Source organism: Erpetoichthys calabaricus, chromosome 3 (assembly GCF_900747795.2).
Source record: "Erpetoichthys calabaricus chromosome 3, fErpCal1.3, whole genome shotgun sequence".
Classification (NCBI taxonomy): Eukaryota; Metazoa; Chordata; class Cladistia; order Polypteriformes; family Polypteridae; genus Erpetoichthys; species Erpetoichthys calabaricus.
Window position 1 is genome coordinate 291,131,273 of NC_041396.2, and position 19,774 is coordinate 291,151,046.

At 40.1% G+C, this 19,774-nt stretch overlaps 1 protein-coding gene across 3 annotated transcripts in view; it reads right to left on the reverse strand.

The window, feature by feature from the left end:
• Positions 1-19,774, reverse strand: part of aaas (achalasia, adrenocortical insufficiency, alacrimia) — a 137,036-nt gene that overhangs the window by 44,470 nt on the left and 72,792 nt on the right. For all 3 annotated transcript variants that reach the window (XM_051924357.1, XM_028798517.2, XM_028798516.2), the window contains exons 7-12: positions 18,201-18,299; positions 9,117-9,260; positions 8,729-8,849; positions 8,488-8,612; positions 7,928-7,988; positions 5,812-5,902 (exon numbers count right to left, since the gene is read on the reverse strand). In XM_051924357.1, coding sequence (XP_051780317.1) covers positions 5,812-5,902; positions 7,928-7,988; positions 8,488-8,612; positions 8,729-8,849; positions 9,117-9,260; positions 18,201-18,299 — 641 coding nt within the window. The remainder of the gene's footprint in view (positions 1-5,811; positions 5,903-7,927; positions 7,989-8,487; positions 8,613-8,728; positions 8,850-9,116; positions 9,261-18,200; positions 18,300-19,774) is intronic.

Here is a 19,774-nt window from a genome sequence, read left to right on the forward strand (position 1 = left end):
CCAAGTGCGGCAAATTTCAACATAACTGGTTGACCGGCAGATGAGATGTTTCATGTAGACTAACAGATTTGGCTATCGCAGGTGCTTTTTGCATAAAATGAACACACCTCAAAAGGAAATACAAATCTGGACATATTGTACTTGCTGAAGGAAGAAATTCAGACAAAGTACATATCATAAATAAAATGTGTAAACGCAGAAACGCGAATATAGAGCTCCACCTTGTGGAACTTAACCTGATAACATGACAGTCTGAGAATTCAATTTAAATCAAGATGTTAAGTTTTAGAATTAAATTAAGCATACACAACAAGTAGAAAGCTTCATATTACAAAGAAGCATTGGCTAGTATGACAATTCTACATAATATACTAAGATGATCCATCTGGCAAACTGCTTTTTCAGAGATGTTGACACTAATGTAAACATTGTGCTGCAGCCAACACATATTTTGTTTCGGACAAAAAGTTTTGTATATAATTCTTTTTTGGATCCAAGGAACACTTTGAGAAGAGTAATTTGCAGTGATTCACATTATTTTCTACAGCAACTTGTAGAAATAAATTAAAATAAAATTTAGAGTTGCCATGCAAGAAATGAAACTACTGATCAATATTCATTTTAAAGAAGTCAAATGTAATGTTTAATAGTGAACTTTAGAACATTAGAACACTCTAGACAAGAACAGGCCATTCAGCCCAACAAAGCTCGCCAGTCCTATCCACTTATTTCTTCCAAAAAACCACTGAGTTTTGAAAGTTCCTGAAGGTTTACTGTCTACCGCACTACTTGGCAGCTTATTCCAAATGTCTATCGTTCTTTGTGTAAAGAAAAACTTCTTAATGTTTGTGTGAAATTTTCCCTTAACAAGTTTCCAACTGTGCCCCCATGTTCTTGATGAACTCATTTTAAAGTCACCATCTTGATCCACTGCACTAAATCCCTTCATAATAAACACTTCAGTCAGGTCTCCTCTTAATCTTCTTTTGTTTAAACTGTAAAGGCTCAGCGCTTTTAATCTTTCCTCATAATTCAACCCCTGTAGCTCTGAATCAGCTTAGTCGCTCTTCTCTGGACCTTTTCTAGAGCTGCCATGTCCTTTTTGTAGCCTGGAGTCCAAAACTTCACCCAGGACTCCAGATGAGGCCTCACCAGCGTGTTATAAAGCTTGAGCAGAACCTCCTGTGACTTGAACTCCACACATCAAGGCGCTATATAACCTGACATTCTGTCAGCCTTCTTAATCGGCTGCTGAACACTGTCGGGAATTCGATAGCTTAGAGTCCACTACGACTCCTAAATCCTTCTCATAAGGTGTACTCTCGATTTTCCGACTGCCCATTGTATATTCAAACCTCACATTTTTACTTCCTATGAGTAATACTTTACATTTACTGACATTAAATTTCATCTGCCACAAATCTACCCAAGCCTGTCCAAGTCCTTCTGTAATGATAGAACTTAAATTACCACTCTACTTAAAACCCTAAAAACACCATTTGAAAGTTCTATGTGAAACACATAGAAAATACTGAATTATAAGAAGCTTAGAAAAGTACACATGGCTAAATTAAGTATTTTGACATGCATGCAAGCTACACATAAATCGTCAATAGCCGAAAACAGGGACATCAAAGGTTAGTTAAGACAAGTGTAGCATTTTACAGTATGCCCTGAAATGACAGAATAGTAAAGTCAGCAGAATAGTTGCACATTGAGACCTGCTACATTTTTCTGGACAGACAACTCGGCCCAATGTTACAGTAGCATCAATAAAAACTACAAGAAACTATTCTAAGCCAATCAATTCACATTCATTGGTCACTTACAGCCTTAGCCAAAAACAGTTAAAAAAAATACCTCCTAGGATCAAAGATGTGAGATACAAAACTTACTCATGGTTTTTCTATTTAGCTAAAATTGAGGAACAACTGTGCTTTACTCAGTCATTAATAAACGTACTTGGCAAATAAATGTAAACATCATGACAAAGTGGCTAAATAACATTAATTTTAAAACTAAGGAGTAAGGGAGGCTAAAGTTTTAACAACATTTTTATTATTTGCAAGATGCTGCCTGAGTTGAGCACTGATATACTTTAATCATGCTAGTTTATCTGATAACGAGTCACTTGCTGAGTTCACACACACGCACGCACGAGAGAGACGCGCACACACACACACACACAAACAAACACGCACGAGAGAGACGCACATGCACACACACGCGCGCACGCACGTGAGAGACACGCACGCTAGAGAGGGCCAGCCACATAATCCACTGTAATCATGTTTAACAAAACAACAAACATTTAACTGAAAAATGAACTTAGCAACAAAAAATAGACTAAAACACGCTTGCAACATGCAGTTCTTGTTGCCGATTGATGCGTATTTTTTTTGCGATTGGACGTCGGATAATACAGAATGTTGGATGAGCAAGACTCTACTGTACTTCTATGGCCATCCTGTTATCTGTAAGTAATATATGGCTTTGTGCAAACCCACATAGTACAGATTGAGTAACTGAAGAATGAATGTTGACAAGGATATAATCCACAGTGTTTCTTGTTTGATCTTCTATTAAAGAGCCAACCCCGGAGGGAGAAATCAATAAGGAATAAATGCACACATGCATTCACACCAATCCAATTCACACTAATCTCCACATCTGCCATAAGTGGGATGAAATCATAGTTCCCAGAGAAACCAACACAGACTTGCTAATAAAATGCACAGTCCACAAAGATCGTGACTGTGACAGGATTTGAATTCAGGCTACTGAAGCTTTGAGAGAATAGCTCAGTGTAAATATACACACACTGCAAATATAAAGAAAGATATAGCATCTAGGTTTTTTTTTAATTTGTTAAATCACTGTGATTAAGTTTCACATTAGAAAAGAGACAGAAATCATACTAATAGTATGTGGTTTTAAGTCAAATTCCAGAATCAAAAGAAAACATTTCTTGAATCCTTATGCAGTTCAATCATTACCTTGAAAATGTAGCAACCGCCTAGAAATTCTGTCCATAAAAGTTATGAACAGAATCGGTGACAAAGGGCAGCCCTGGCGGAGTCCAACTCTCACTGGAAATGGGTTCGACTTACTGCCGGCAATGCGGACCAAGCTCTGGCACCGGTTGTACAGGGACCGAACAGCCCTTATCAAGGGGGCCGGTACCCCATACTCTCGGAGTACCCCCCACAGGATTCCCCGAGGGACACGGTCGAATGCCTTTTCCAAGTCCACAAAACGCATGTAGACTGGTTGGGCAAACCCCCATGCACCCTCCAGGACCCTGCTAAGGGTATAGAGCTGGTCCACTGTTCCGCGACCAGGACGAAAACCAAACTGTTCCTCCTGAATCCGAGGCTCGACTATCCGACGGACCCTCCTCTCCAGGACCCCTGAATAGACTTTTCCAGGGAGGCTGAGGAGTGTGATCCCTCTGTAGTTGGAACACACCCTCCGATCCCCTTTCTTAAAGAGGGGGACCACCACCCCGGTCTGCCAATCCAGAGGCACTGTCCCTGATGTCCATGCGATGTTGCAGAGGCGTGTCAACCAAGACAGTCCTACAACATCTAGAGCCTTGAGGAACTCCGGGCGTATCTCATCCACCCCTGGAGCCCTGCCACCAAGGAGTTTTTTGACCACCTCGGTGACCTCAGTCCCAGAGATGGGGGAGCCCACCTCTGAGTCCCCAGGCTCTGCTTCCTCATTGGAAGGCATGTTAATGGGATTGAGTAGGTCTTCAAAGTACTCCCCCCACCGACCCACAACGTCCCGAGTCGAGGTCAGCAGCGCACCATCCCCACCATATACAGTGTTGACACTGCACTGCTTCTCCTTCCTGAGACGCCGGATGGTGGACCAGAATCTCCTCGAAGCCATCCAAAAGTTGTTCTCCATGGCCTCCCCAAACTCCTCCCACGCCCGAGTTTTTGCCTCAGCAACCACCAAAGCCGCATTCCGCTTGGCCTGCCGGTACCTATCAGCTGCCTCCAGAGTCCCACAGGACAAAAGGTTCCTGTAGAACTCCTTCTTCAGCTTGACGGCATCCTTCACCGCCGGTGTCCACCAACGGGTTCGGGGATTGCCGCCACGACAGGCACCGACCACCTTACGGCCACAGCTCCGGTCAGCTGCCTCGACAATAGAGGCACGGAACATGGCCCATTCGGACTCAATGTTCCCCACCTCCCTCAGGATGTGGTCGAAGTTCTGCCGGAGGTGGGAGTTGAAGCTACTTCTGACAGGGGGCTCTGCCAGACGTTCCCAGCAGACCCTCACAACACGTTTGGGCCTACCACGCCTGACCGGCATCCTCCCCCACCATCGAAGCCAACTCACCACCAGGTGGTGATCAGTTGACAGCTCCGCCCCTCTCTTCACCCGAGTGTCCAAGACATGTGGCCGCAAGTCCGACGACACGACCACAAAGTCGATCATCGAACTGAGGCCTAGGGTGTCCTGGTGCCAAGTGCACATATGAACACCCCTATGCTTGAACATGGTGTTCGTAATGGACAATCCGTGACGAGCACAGAAGTCCAATAACAGAACACCGCTCGGGTTCAGATCGGGGGGGCCATTCCTCCCAATCACGCCCTTCCAGGTCTCACTGTCATTGCCCACGTGAGCATTGAAGTCTCCCAGCAGAACGAGGGAGTCCCCAGAAGGTATGCCCTCTAGCACCCCCTCCAGGGACTCCAAAAAGGGTGGGTACTCCGAACTTTTATGGACAGAATTTCTAGGCGCAGCCAGGGCGTTGAGGGGGTCCGGTTTGGTGGGCTCAGGATTGGGTCACTGCTTTTTGCAGATGATGTTGTCCTGTTTGCTTCATCAGGCCGTGATCTTCAGCTCTCTCTGGATCGGTTCGCAGCCGAGTGTGAAGCGGCTGGGATGAGAATCAGCACCTCCAAATCCGAGACCATGGTCCTCAGCTGGAAAAGGGTGGAGTGCCCTCTCAGGGTTGGTAGCGAGATCCTGCCCCAAGTGGAGGAGTTCAAGTATCTCGGGGTCTTGTTCACGAGTGAGGGAAGAATGGAGCGTGAGATCGACAGGCGGATTGGTGCGGCATCCGCAGTAATGCGGGCGCTGCATCGGTCTGTCGTGGTGAAAAAGGAGCTGAGCCGCAAGGCAAAGCTCTCAATTTACCAGTCGATCTATGTTCCTACCCTCACCTATGGTCATGAACTATGGGTAGTGACCGAAAGAACGAGATCGCGAATACAAGCGGCTGAAATGAGTTTCCTCCGCAGGGTGTCTGGGCTTTCCCTTAAAGATAGGGTGAGAAGCTCAGTCATCCGGGAGGGGCTCAGAGTAGAGCCGCTGCTCCTCCGCATCGAGAGGAGTCAGATGAGGTGGCTCGGGCATCTGATCAGGATGCCTCCTGGACGCCTCCCTGGTGAGGTGTTCCGGGCACGTCTAACCGGGAGGAGGCCCCGGGGAAGACCCAGGACATGCTGGAGGGACTATGTCTCTCGACTGGCCTGGGAACTCCTTGGGATTCTCCCGGAAGAGCTAGAAGAAGTGGCCGGGGAGAGGGAAGTCTGGGCATCTCTGCTCAAGCTGCTGCCCCCGCGACCCGACCTCAGATAAGCGGGAGACAATGGATGGATGGATGGATGTAGCAACCGTAATTAGCTGAACCCAGGCCAAGTTTCCCAAAGTTCTCACCCCATGAAACATAAAAGACAAACAATAAATAAAAAAAAACTTACAGCCTCGATAATGAATATGCTATTATCAGACATTTTGGTTAACAATCATTTTAGGATTAAACTTCCCAAAGAGCAATCTTACCAGGAGTGTCCATAAAAGACAAAGAATAAATCAGACTCTCTCCCTGCACTGCAAATAAAAGGCGACTCCCATCAGGACTCCAGCAACCAGTCTGTGAGGATGGTGCAAAAGAAGAAAAAAAGGTTAATGAAAAATGTACTCATTGTAAGAACACTGTCAAAATATTAGTACAAATATAACAAAGTCTTAATTTCTCATACTCCTATTTTGCTTTCAATTCATCTTGGCTAATTTTTCGCATAGCCTTAACTGCCCTGTTTATGCACCCATGACCTGGGATAAGAATAAGGACACTGTCACTCTTGTGTGTTGCAAAAGGCAACTGAAGTAGTGTTGGGAGTTATAAAAGGCATCTGGCTGTAAAAACTTCTACTCCAATACCACAAAAGTTTTGAGGGAACCAGCCTTTCTGGATGAACCTAAAAAATGGTTACTAAATCAGAAGAAAGATTAATTGCCCTCTTTACCTCTTTTTTATTACAACTTGCAATATCACTGAACGCTTAGGAAAGTGCTTTTAAATATGTATGAGCTATAATAAAGTAGTATCTTTACCATGAAACACAGCCTACTATGTTAAACTTTTCACAGGCTGGTTTTAGTTTAATTTGTGAGTAAACAACATTTTCTGTTCGCTTTGGCTACAAAAGCAATGGTTAAAGTCACGGCTCACATATTTATTTTCCTTTCAGAAGCAAGCAGTGATCCTCAGGGTTGGCAGGCACAGCTGGTTCCTCATCCAATACAGACATAGAGAAAGAGGGGCCAAGGAAGAAAGGCAATTGGAGACAATGTCTCCTCAACAACAGATAGCAAACAGTTGCTGCTGGAAGCATGTTATGCCTTTAACAGAGATCTTGCACCTTATGCACCTTAATAGCAATAGACCGCTCAGGGTCTGGGGCACCAGGGGCCACTAGTTCTAGCAGGGTGTCCCTGTAAGAAAAGTGCTGCAGCTCCATACGCTGGAAGTCCATTTCAGGACTTGGTCACAAGTGACTTCAGGATTAGTTTTAAAGTGTCATCATTCATTCACAGGTTCATTCATTGTGCAACTGGGAGGAGTTTTTAATTAAATACTCGAAAACAGGTAGAAGTCACTGTTTTTGGTGGAAAGACGACAGAAAAAAGTAATTACAAAACAAGTGGGTATGTTGGGCAGACACAGTTACAATTACACATGTTAAAAGACATGACAAAGAGTTTGAAGTTTTATTTTCACTCTTTGTTCACACTGTTCAATAAATACACTTTTCTGGAATTAATCTGAAAACAGCGATGTTCCAAAAGTGCCGCTGTGTGTTTTACATCGACTCAACAGCACACTTAGAATGAGGTGTAGTATTTTCAGGTATTGTGATTACCCATTCTTAACCAAAACCACATGAAGCATCGTTAAATCCTCCCTGATCTTTTCTTGATTATGCTGAATTAAGCTAATCCAAAAATGTTCTGACAATTGCTGCTGATGAAAAATATTTTATTTCCATTTGATATCATTAAGTTTGGTTGCTCAGTGCTAAATTCTAATTTTTGAAAGCCAGAATCTGAAGCTGATTCGGTCTGACATTACTACGCTATACTGAAATTAAAAAGATATGAAAATGGATGTATGCATGGATGAAATTAGTATAGTTAATTTTTATGTTAATCTAAATTGTCAATATATTTTTGCAAAAAAATAAACTTTCTGTACTGTGATTTCAGATGAAAAGCTTAAATTCGTTATATATGGGTGAAGATGTAAAAGTAATATAAACATTGAAGACTAATAATATAATACAAGACTAATAACTTTATATAATCTAAAATAGAATATTTTGATTTACTGCTTTATTTTAACACCCCCAATAAAACTGATATTGAAATCACATTGAAAATTAGGTTGAAATATGCAAAAACGAAGTCAAACTTTTCAGAAGTTGGGAACCAATAGCACACATCAATTTTAACTGCATCTAGGCCAGTCTGCATTATTTATTTTAAAATATTAAATAATGACTTGCTGCAAGCAAACCATTCATAAATAATAATTCACTGCACTGCAAGAAGCTTGTTTATTTTGCCCTAACAGAGCCTCATCTTGTGAAAAGCTGTCAACTTTGATGTGATTTACCTGACAACGTCCTTTCAGAGTGGGCCACCGCTCACAAGTCCATGTTTGTGTTTCCCAGACCCTGCAAGCCGATAATAAATATTTCATAGTTTAATATGGCATCCTTCAAGCTTACCTCCTGCATTTACTTTACAAATACACTGGAGGAAGTAGCAACTCATAATACGTAAAGGGCACAATGTGTTAATAAAGGTTTGACTATAGTTATTAAAAACAAGAAAAGGAAAAAACTCCAAAGTATAGCCTTACAGCTGACAAAGTGGATTTTAGATATTTTAAATTTACTTGTAGGTTTTCTTCTACCTAGAATATCATGCTTCAGTAACCTATTAATGTGCCAGGCTATGATCCGAATCATCCCATTTCTTTTTTTTCTTTACAAATAATGAAAATGTTAAATCTATCTGTATACTCCACCACTATTAAATGAAGAACATAGGTGGCGAATGGAGGGCAACATGTCTTTTTCTTTCTATAAGAAAGTCAAATGGTCAGGTGAGTAAGAGTGTCTCTGGTTTCCCAATTGCCTTAACAAATAAATAATAGTGAAGACGGGACACCTGAATAAAGATGATGGAGTGGCTGCCAGGAGACGACTCCCATTGGGTGCCCAAGAAAGGAAAGTAACACCACCCCCTCCAACTCTCTGAAGAGGAATGCAACTCTCACTGGCCACATCCCAAACCTAGTATATAATAAAAATAAAAAGTCATGGAAAGTAAGGTTCAATACCCTGCATTAGGATTAAGATTGGATGATAAGCAAAGAGCTTGTTGAAGTGACTCCAACAGTAAACCTTACCAACATGGACGTGTCAACAGGTGAAGCAGAGAGAAGTATACCTCCACTTGGAGACCAAGCAAGTGAAGTTACTGGTGAGTGACCGGGGTGAGACAAGACCTGAGCACAGCCAGAAGAAGGTCTGAGGAATTATACAAACATGAACTTTAGAAACATGAAGATCACAGGCTCTCTCACTGTCTTGTTGAATTATTACAAAATATGTGCAATGACTGAATCCAGACATTGCTCAAAACAGAACGACAAGTTATGTGTTTCTTAAAAATAATTATCCAGGATTTCAAAAGTTATAATAGCTACCCAGAAAACTTATGAATACTAGACAACAGGAGCAGACATTAAAGGAATTAACAGACATGTTCAGATGAAAAAGCCAAGATCAAATCACCTTGTGGACAGAGAGGTTGGGTCCACATGCCACACAAGTACACAGTTCTGGCATGCCACAGCTAGTGCTGAAGCACAAAGTGGTTTCCAAGCCAGAGCTGCCACATTTCTCTGTAGTCTGTGTTTTAGAGTTGGGGCGGTGGCACTGTAAAATAAATACAGATGAGAAGTTTCTTTTATTGAGATAATTATTAAAAAAAATATACAGTACAGATATATTACTTGAAAAATTACATTGAGTTGGTGTTTACTGATAAGTAGTTGTTAACTGAATGACCCCACAGCCTGAAGACGAAACATGGACCTGCCATGTGGGCTAGCTCACTCACTGCAAAGTCAGGGATGGAGGTCAATTGCATCACCAGGCATATGTGAGAATATACCTCATAAACCTATATATAAACTTTGGCAACTGAAGTAACTGTGGAGTCCATACACAAATCCTTTGACTCGTCAATTAATGGTATCACCCACTCCGACTCCGCTATTTGTAAGCTAAGCCAATATACAGTAGCAGTCAAAAGTTTGTAGTCACCCAAAAATTCATGCCTTAAATTGACTTAAAAAAATATAGCCAAAGCATTAGAGGTGTGTATAATGGGTACTGCTGCTTGAAATGACAAATTTTAAATGTATTAACATGAGACAGCAAAGCCCCCATTTTCAACAGCAACTCCTTTAGTGTCCTAATGGTCAGCCACCTTAATGTATCCTTAATTTGTCATGTGTTAATGTCAATTGGTAATTAGAGAAACCTTTCTAAGTGCATTAGCCTTGCTGAAACCTGTTATCCTCTTCCTCTTTCTTACAATGTACTGGTATTCCTAAAGTTCAGCTCTGGGTTCAGAAAGTGCCAAAATAAAACTGCTTTCTCAAAAAATTTGTCAGTCTATTGTGTTTTTTTTTTTTTTTTTCTGCAGAATGAAAGTTATTCCATACAACAAATTGCCAAGAAACTGAAGAGCTCATACAGAGGTGTCAATTATAGTCTTGAGAAAAGAACTGGAACTAACCAGGACAGAAAAAGAAGAGGCGAAGTGTATCAGACTCTGTAGTTTGAGAAATGAATGCTTTGTTTACAGGACTTCAGTGGTCTTCTTCACTAAATACACATCAAATACCAGTGTCATCTGCAACAGAGAAAAGATGACACCAGGATGCTGAACATAATACACTTTTCAGTCATCTTCTGCCTACGGTCTGTGTTTTTTGTGCCCCTTTAACCTTTTTTTTTTATTTGACAGTTTCACATGCAGTATGGCTTTTTCATTGAAACTCAGCCTCTAAGGCCAGCATCCCAGTATTGTCTTTTCCCTGATGTAGATGACATTGGTAATTGGCCTTCAGCAGAAATAAAAACACAGTAGACTGACATGTTTCTTGAGAAAGTTGTTTTCATTTTGGCCATTTTTGAATCCAGAACTGAACTTTAGGAATGTCAGGACCTCATAGAATGAATTTCTATTGATATCTCTATTCATATGAAAAGACTGGGTGTCCCCAAACCTTTGAACATTACTGTATTTAGATAGGTAGATCTTTTATTGTCATTGTCACTTTTACAAAGGAACAATGAAATTAAAGGTGCAGTCGACTCAGTGTAAGGCATAAGAGTTAAAAAGACAAGAAGAGAGAAAATAATAAACCGAATAGTAATAAAAGTACTTTACAAAATACAAATTGCACTTGTTATATATACAAATTGCACTGGTTGCCTTAAGGTCTATATTGCACATTGGGAGAATAATATGGAACAGTTTTATTCTGAGTTCAGGGCCATGATTGCTTTCAGATAAAAGCTGTTTTTAAGGCGGTTTGTCCTGGTTTTCATTGCTCTGTATCTCTTGCCCGATGGCAAAAGCTGGAAGAGGCAATGACCGGGATGTGATGAATCCTGTGAAATGTCTATTGCTTTTTTGCGGCATCAGGAGGTATAGGTTTGTTTCAGAGTGGGGAGGGTACAACAAATTTTTCTCTCCGCTGTCCTGACGACCCTGTGGAGAGCTTTCCTTTCTGAGGAAGTGCAGCTGCTGTACCACACACACAAGTCCATATGTAAGCACATTCTCGATGGAACAGTGATAAAAGGCAAGGAGCAGATTTTTGGGGAGATGGTTCAAACTGAGGATTCTCAGAAAATACAGTCTCTGTTGTGCCTTATTCAGCAGCTCCTTGGTGTTGGCGCTCCAGGTCAGGTCATCCTCCAGCTCATTGCCCAGAAACCTGAACACCGGGACCCTCTCCACACAGTCCCCGCCAATGATGAGTGGCTGGATGTCAGTTTTGTTTTTTCTAAAGTCAATAACAAGCTCCTTCATTTCTGTGGTGTTGAGGAGCAGGTTATTGACTCTGCACCACTCTAACAGCCGCTCCACTTCATCCCTGTATGCCAGCTCGCCGTCTTTGCCCGAGATGAATCCGACCATCATCGTGTCATTCGCGAACTTTATGATCTTGTTGCTATGGTGAGTGGGGACACAGTCATATTTATAGAGGGTGTAGAGGAGCAGGCTGAGCACACAACCCTGCAGTGTCTCGGTGTTGAGGCTGAGAGCAGTGGAGGTGTGGGGACCCAGCCTGACCCTCTGGGAGCGACCAGACAGGAAGTACAGTATCCAACTGTAGGTGAGTGATGGAAGTCCCAGATCTGCCAATTTGGACACCAGTTGTTGTGGAAGGATGGTGTTAAACGCCGAGCTGAAGTCCACAAAGAGCAGTCTGGCGTAACTGCCCTATTGCTCCAGGTGGGTCAGGGCAGCATGAAGGACTGTGGCCACAGCATCCTCCGTGGATCTCTTTGCTTTGTAAGCAAATTGAAATGGGTCCAGGTCTGCTGGCAGGCAGGCGATGATATGACTCCGCACCAGTTTCTCAAAGCACTTCGTGATGACAGATGTATTAGCACCTGTATTATATATCCAGTCAAGACTAGAGGCCATAATCCTCTTCTGGAAAACTCTGGTTTGCTCACTGCAAGAAAGGCAGGAACAGTTATCTCAGGTACAGGAATTTAAGTACTCTGGAGTTTGGTTTATGACTGAGGGTTACGGCAATTGTTTATGTTCAGTCAACCACCACCTCATTAGCTATAAATACGAGCTTTGGGTGATGGTCAGAAGAATTAAACTTTTGATAACAGCAGCCACTGAGACTGTTGCCATGATCATTTTCTCTGTTAGGGTGAGGTACTAAAGAATAAAGTTCTGTGATTAGAACTGCTACCACTCTGGACTGAGGACCCAGTTGAGGTTGCATTAACCTCCTTAGCATTACATTTTTTGTCAAAAAAACTTGTAAAAGCATTGTATTTTTGGCTTAAAAAAATTTACATTTTTTATTAAATCTCATCTATCGACTGCAAAACATGCAAAACGTTAAAAGTACAAAGTCAAAAGTATAGAAAATATTAGGGATGCACCGATATGGGAATTTTGGGCCGATGCCGATATCCGATAATGTCTATGTACTTATCTGCCGATGCCGATATACATATTTATAAGATACAGAGAAAAATGAGACTTGATCTGTCTGGACAAGAATTACAGACAAAGTGAACATTTATTTGTATAACAATTTTGCACACCACATTCAATCATTAAAAACAAATGATATCTGCCACATTTAGCTGGCTACCTGTTGGTTATATGGGTAACAGTTCTACAGGTTTTTGCTTTAAATAACTTTTCTCTTTCTTTTTGATGGAACAAATACAACAAATTCAACAATAATCAAAAAAAATGAAAACTGAAAAAAAATGGTAAAATGTACAATTACAATGAAATAAGCAATACAACTTAAGAATAACAACTTTTGCAGATTATTTACAATCATTAAAATGGCTTCTGCTCAATCACATTTGACTGGCTATCTGATCCTTTGTTTTACAGTCTGCAGTATTAAATAGTTTACCACGTAACATTTTTTCTTTCTTTTTTGATGGAATAAATCTAACCAATCTATAATTTTAAAAATCAGAAAAGCGTACAACAGTAAAGAAATAAGTAACTTTTTTTTTCTGGAGGCTTATCATTCTTTTCTATTTTTTAAGCATGATGGGGAGGTTTTTCTTAACGAACAAGAGCATCTCTGCCTTGCCACAGGAAATTCTGTTTCTCTTTTCGTTGATCACATTAGAAGCCAAACTGAATAATCTCTCGCTATCCACGCTAGTACATGGGGCTGACAGGAACTTGCGTGCTACTTTGGCAATGGTAGGAAACCGACTCCAGTTGTTGTTCCAATATTTCAGTGGATTTTCATTCCTCGGGATTGGTGCTTCAGAAAGAAATCCCTGCACCTGCCAAGTAGCATGCATACATATACAATATTATATTCTGTGTCATCTTTCATATCTAAAAGATAGATCTGCATTTTGGCTTTTACCAGGGCTGTCAGATTAAGATTAGAATCCTTACAATAAAAAAAAGTATATGGCATTTGAATTGAATGCATGTCTGTATTGTATTTGCTGTTTTTTGAAACATTTTATTATTAATATTTTTGCTTTTCACTGTAGATCAGGGGTGTCCACACTTTTTCGGCTTGCGAGCTACTTTTAAAATGACCAGATCGAAATGATCTACCTACATTAAAAATTATATATATATATATATATATATATATATATATATATATATATATATATATATATATATATATACTGAGTATACATTATACATAAAATATATGTTGTCATACCTTGCATAACTGAATAACCCTTATGGCACAATAACAATTCAATACATTTATGGTCACTACAGTACTTGGATTTAATAATCTTCATATGGGAAAAGGCTGACTCGCATAAATAAGTAGAGCCGAATAATGCAGTCAAGGAGGCAGCACATTTCCTCATTTTTGGGAACTTTTTCTCTGTGAGTAAGTTCCAAAACTGTCCATGAGCCTCAGACTTCAGCTGAATGTGAAAAATGACGGCTGTCCGATTAACGGCGATTTTAGTTCCCTCTCCTTTCTCTTTCTCGGATCGCTTTTCGGAAGGAAGTCAGTTTCGTAGTTTTTATGAACAGTCCGAAAGTGCCTTTCCACATTTTCCTTGTTTGGAATAGCAATGATAGATTGACATATCAGACAAACGCACTTCGATTGTGACATTGTGAGTAAAAAATCCTCTTCCAATTCCACATCCAGCCCATACCCTGCCCAAACAAATTTTTTTTTTTTAAATCCCTTCTTTAGTCGATATAAATTGGAAGGCTAACTAGATCAACAGCCGGAGTTTTGCAGTAGCTCGCGCGTTTGATCGTGAGTGCGGGATGACTAGTGTGTTAGAAGAAAAGAGATCTCAGACTGGCCGCCCTGTATGTCAATCAAGTGGCAGATGCCATAGGGAGGATATATGATAGACTAACGTTTAAAAAAAAATTTTTTTTGAATGCAACACGATCGACGCATTGGGCATGATCATGATCTGCTTACAAGTTGCTCATTATTGCTTAAGAGACTCAGTTGAAAACAGTGTCTTCCATGAATGTGATTGGCTGTCCCACAAAAAGCAACGCAAAGAGAAGTAAGACACAAACCGCACTGGCACTTTCTAAAGACAACGTTCAAAAGAAAAACAAACAAAATTGTCAGTGATTGCTCAAACAAAGTAAATGCAGTCATTTTTTTTTCTTTTTTTCCTAGAGGCCAGAGGACCTTATATCCCTTTGTCTATTTTTTACAGTAAATAAACTGAAGCATTGTGACCCTTTAAGTGTTTTACAAATGAAACAAGTGTATTAAATGTTACACAAAATACTTGAAAGACCTCAACAAAGTATTATAATCAATTATTAGCAGACAGCATTTTTCAAAGTAACAAAAAAATGTAAAACGAGTTTGTTTATTTATGAAACTATTTAGTTAACACGCACCGAACAACAATATGAAGCAAAGAAGCATAGGCTATAGTTGGCTCAGTCGCTTGATGAAAACTAGCAATCTTTAAAATGGTTGTGTTTAACACAGAAGATGCCGACCGTTTAACTAATGACTAATAACAATATGGGTTAACAATTTAGAAATACGCATAGACTGATCCTAAAAACTTACGTGCAAAAACAGATCTGTAAAATCCCACAAAAGTGTCCAGCACGTCTTAAGTAACATGAAGCCAAAGTTAGTGCGAGGTAAAACCAACAACCGCTCTTTTTACATTCGATTGCCGTTTTTCTTTTTTGCCTTCCAAGATTTTGTATACATTCGAATTATGTTAGAATAGTGATATTATATCCGACAGCCCATGTTATTTACTTAAAACAATGTTGTAATGATCTCCACAGAGCCTTTTTTTTTTAACTCACCTCTGTTGTCATCTGGCTGTTTTCCCGAGGCATCAATGTGTTCTCTTCAAGAATTTCGTTGTACATTTCGAAGAGCGTGCAAGCCACTTCGTCATTTCTCTTGGCCCTTTTCTTTTGTGGACCATCTATCTGTGATTCAGTCGTCTGCATTTCGTTCGATGCAAGTTCCACCTGAGCTTGCAACATTTTGAATGCCAGTGATTTTACATCTGCATCGAAATAGCGGTCTTTGTATCTCGGGTCTACAATAGTGGCAACACAGTACATGGATTCTTTGTAAATCTCAATGAAACGATTGTTTACAGCCTCCAAGAGAGCGCTTTTACTGGTTTTGACTCCGAAGTCAGTATGAGCACTTTTAGTCAACAGTCGTTTTAAGGCATTAATTGAGGGAATAACGTTAGAAGCCAAGGCTTCAGACTGGCAAATTTCTTTTGTCAGTTGTTCAAATGGAGCAAGGAGTGTGATTATGTTCTCGATCAAACCCCACTGATTAGGCGTTAGAGTTGCAGGTAACTCAAAATCGGAGGCATAAGCCCCAAGGGCTCTTTTCAGCTCCAGCAAGCTTTGCAGCATATAGAATGTGCTGCTCCATCTAGTCGAAACATCTTGCTGAAGCATTTTCGGCTGCATACCAAGTTCAGTTTGTATAGTTTTGAGACGCGAGTTGGCTAATTGTGAATGCTTAAAGTGACCGACTATTTTTCTGCCGATCGCTATTGTATCAGAGACACTGCGCTGGGATAGTACGCCATCGTTCACGGCAAGCTGTAAAGTATGAGCCATACATGGCAGACTTGGGATCCCGCATTCCTCCATAGCCTTTGCAATGTTGCGTGCATTGTCTCGTAATACTACATGAACATTCTCTTTGGGTATTTTCCATGTTTCAAACATTCTTTTAAAAGCTACAGAGAGTGCAGCACCCGTGTGTGATCCGGAGCATTCTTGGGCGTGCAAGATTGCTTTCTGCAATTCAAACTTGTGGTCGATCCACTGAGCAGTTAAACTAAGCATACTAATAGCACTCATATCAGATGTCCATATATCAGTGGTAAAGCTTATGGCTGTGACATCTTCAGCAAGGAGTGTGTGCACATGACTTTCCACAATTTTATGCAACTCTGGAAGCGCTATGTCCGAAAAATAACGGCGACTGGGTATCTGGTAACGGGGCTCGAGATACTCAAGCAGCCTTCGAAATCCTGTATCTTCGACAACAGAAAATGGCTGATCGTCCAGGGCAATAAATTCCATCACCTTTGCAGTAATTGTTTTAGCTTTAGGGTTGTCTTTATCAAATTTCTTTGATTTTTCAAGTAACTGATCAACACGTTGATTAACGGCAGTTTTTGATTTTGTGCGCGGTGGCGCAGGATTCTCCTCTTTTGCTCTGAGGAATTCTGTATATTTGTCGGGATGGCGTGTCTTCAAGTGTGTAATTAAGTTGGTGGTATTGAAATTTCGCACTTTGGTCCCTCCACGCAAAACATTAGTCAAACAAGTGTTGCAAATGGCATATTTTATGTCACTCTCACTCACTATGAAAAACTTCCACACCGCAGACATTTTCGCACAGTAGCCCAGCGTCGCCTAAACGTCCGGCACATCCGGAACACAGTGAATGCGTCATCAATATCGGTTCGAATTATCGGTCCAATTTAGTCATCGGTCCGATGCCGATAAAATTATTTTAACCCATTATCTGCCGATACAAATATAAATCCGATATTATCGTGCATCCCTAGAAAATATAATAATGATGCAAATAATATGAATAGCACACTGCACATGTGCGAGTGACAAGAGTGTCACTTTCGGATTCCCAAAATCATTACATTTTACATTTACATCATTTAGCAGACGCTCTTATCCAGAGCGACTTACAACAGTGCTTAGTAGTCTACGACTGTTCTTCAGTCTTTAATCACTTTGTTTCACTGAATGTTGCAGTTTCACTGCCTGAAAACAGATTCACTTCGTCATCAGTACTGAAGAGAAGAATTTCCTTACAAGTTGCCATTATGAGGCTATAGGCATGATGACACCGTTCCCCAGGTAACACTCATGCCTGATGCTTACAAAAGACATAATAAAAATAATTGCAGGTTAAGGGTCTTGCTGAAGGGCCCAACAGAGCAGAGTCCCTTTTGGCATTTACGGGATTCGAACCGGCAACCTTCCGATTGCCAGTGCATATCCCTAGCCTCAGAGCCAACACTCCATCCTATATCGTTGCCCCAGTAACGCTCAGCACTAATGCTGTTGGCACTTTTACTTGATCTGTAAACCTCGGGTCTTACACAAGACAGTTGCCCGCGTCACACTCGGGACTAACACCTTTAGCACTGTTTTTACAATCCAAGTAATACTCGGGTCCAACGCTAAGGAGGTTAACATGTATTGAGATTGCCTTCTGAACAAGATAAAGGGATTATATGTCTCAGTTACCCTAGAAGAGCTTAGAAATTCCCTGTAAGTACCAAATGACTTCTGGATAGGGTGCCATGATTTGTCTAAACATTTTCCCAGTAAGAAGAATAAACTGGGTTTAAAAATATGTAAAACCTTGGAGAAGAGATAAGTGGTATTTTATGCTTTTAAGATTTTTATGATTTTAAGAATTTTCACTATCATATATGTCATAACTCATACCTGGCGACAGTGAATAAAGCTCATGTCCACAACATATTTAAATTGCCATGTTACAATTATTGATAAAGAGTAAAGTTAGAATCTGAACAGAGAGCAACTAAAAGTTTTAATATAACTGCAGTTACCTTTTGGAGTTGTGTACTCGAATTGAATCATCCAGCAGAGCCACAGCGAACTTGTCAGCATGAGGATGCCAGGCCAGACAACGAACAGAACAGCCTGCCCTGAAACATGACAAATAAATAATGCTAATCTAGGCACATACTGTATGACATGCTCACAAGTGGGAATTTTCAAGCATACCCACATAAGATACAAAGCATAAAATAGTCTGGTTAATGACAAAATACTGAACGTGTGACGCATAACTGCTTAATTTATTGATTGGGTCTAGATTTATCCCAATCTAGTTTGTCAATCACTGTTCACCTGAATTATTAAGATTTTCAGGTGTCAATCATACTACTATCTAGGACCTCTTGGTAATTTTAATATTTATTAAAAAATTAAACAACAATTTTCTTCCAAGTGAGAAATTTACCCCAGAATACAAAACGGCTACAGTTCCTTAAAACCTGGCCACTCAATCAGTCTGCACAGGGTCAGTGGGTGCAGGTTTTCATTATAACCAGTCCATTTAGTTAAAGCTAATTTATAACTTTCACTGAACTTATTTAGCTAAACATGATTCTCAGTTTCTAAATTAATTTAGATTAAGGATTCTAAACAATTTCAGGGTCTGGGATGGTCAAAAATATTATACCACATAACCAAAGTGACTCTCAACAAAGTATGTACATATTCTATATTGTCTCTGTTCCTACAAAAAACTACATTCTTTAATTTGTAAGAAGTGTCTTGCCAGTTAATAACTGCTATACATTTGACTGTAAGTTGAAATTACAGCAAATTATAAAAATACACTGTAGCACACTGAAATTGGAAGGATACACAAATGCTTTTAATGCAGCAAATTTAAGTCTACAAATTCATTGGAAACTCATGACAATACATTGGAAAAACATGACATTCACTTTGAATATGGGGAAAGTCAAAATATCCTGTAAGACAGTTTTTAAATTGTGGTCTAGAAGCACGAGTCCAATGGTCTGCAAAGTGAGTCATTGTATGTGTGCACCCAGATATTTAAACCACTCTAATATTCGGGAATTTGGTTATTAAATTACTTCCAGTAAGTAAGGCTTGCATTACCCAAGCTATTCCATTATCTAATGGAACAGTTATCACAGTGGTCCATATAGGAACAGAGAAATGTATAGGATACTAATAACGTACTTATACCTGCAAACTGGAATAATTTTAAATACCTAAATAATTGTGCATGAGCAAATCAGACATGTGAACTAATACAGAACAATGTAGGACAGAAACAACTGCATTTCTGACTTCCTAAGGGACATTGATAATCATTTCAAATTATGTACACAATATTGAAGAAAATAACGGGAAAACACAAAGGAAATCAAAATACATTAAGCATCCAGACAATAAATGCACGTCTTGATACATATCCCAACAAAGTTTTTTTTTTAACAAAGTGCGACAATGTGTTCTATATGATGAGCTCAATTTACTGTAATAAACCTTTCTCTTTCAGATCACTTATTTTGTTGGTAAGAATTTTTCTGCATTTATTTTTGTATGTCAAACCCTTAATAAGATGAAGATATTGATAAAA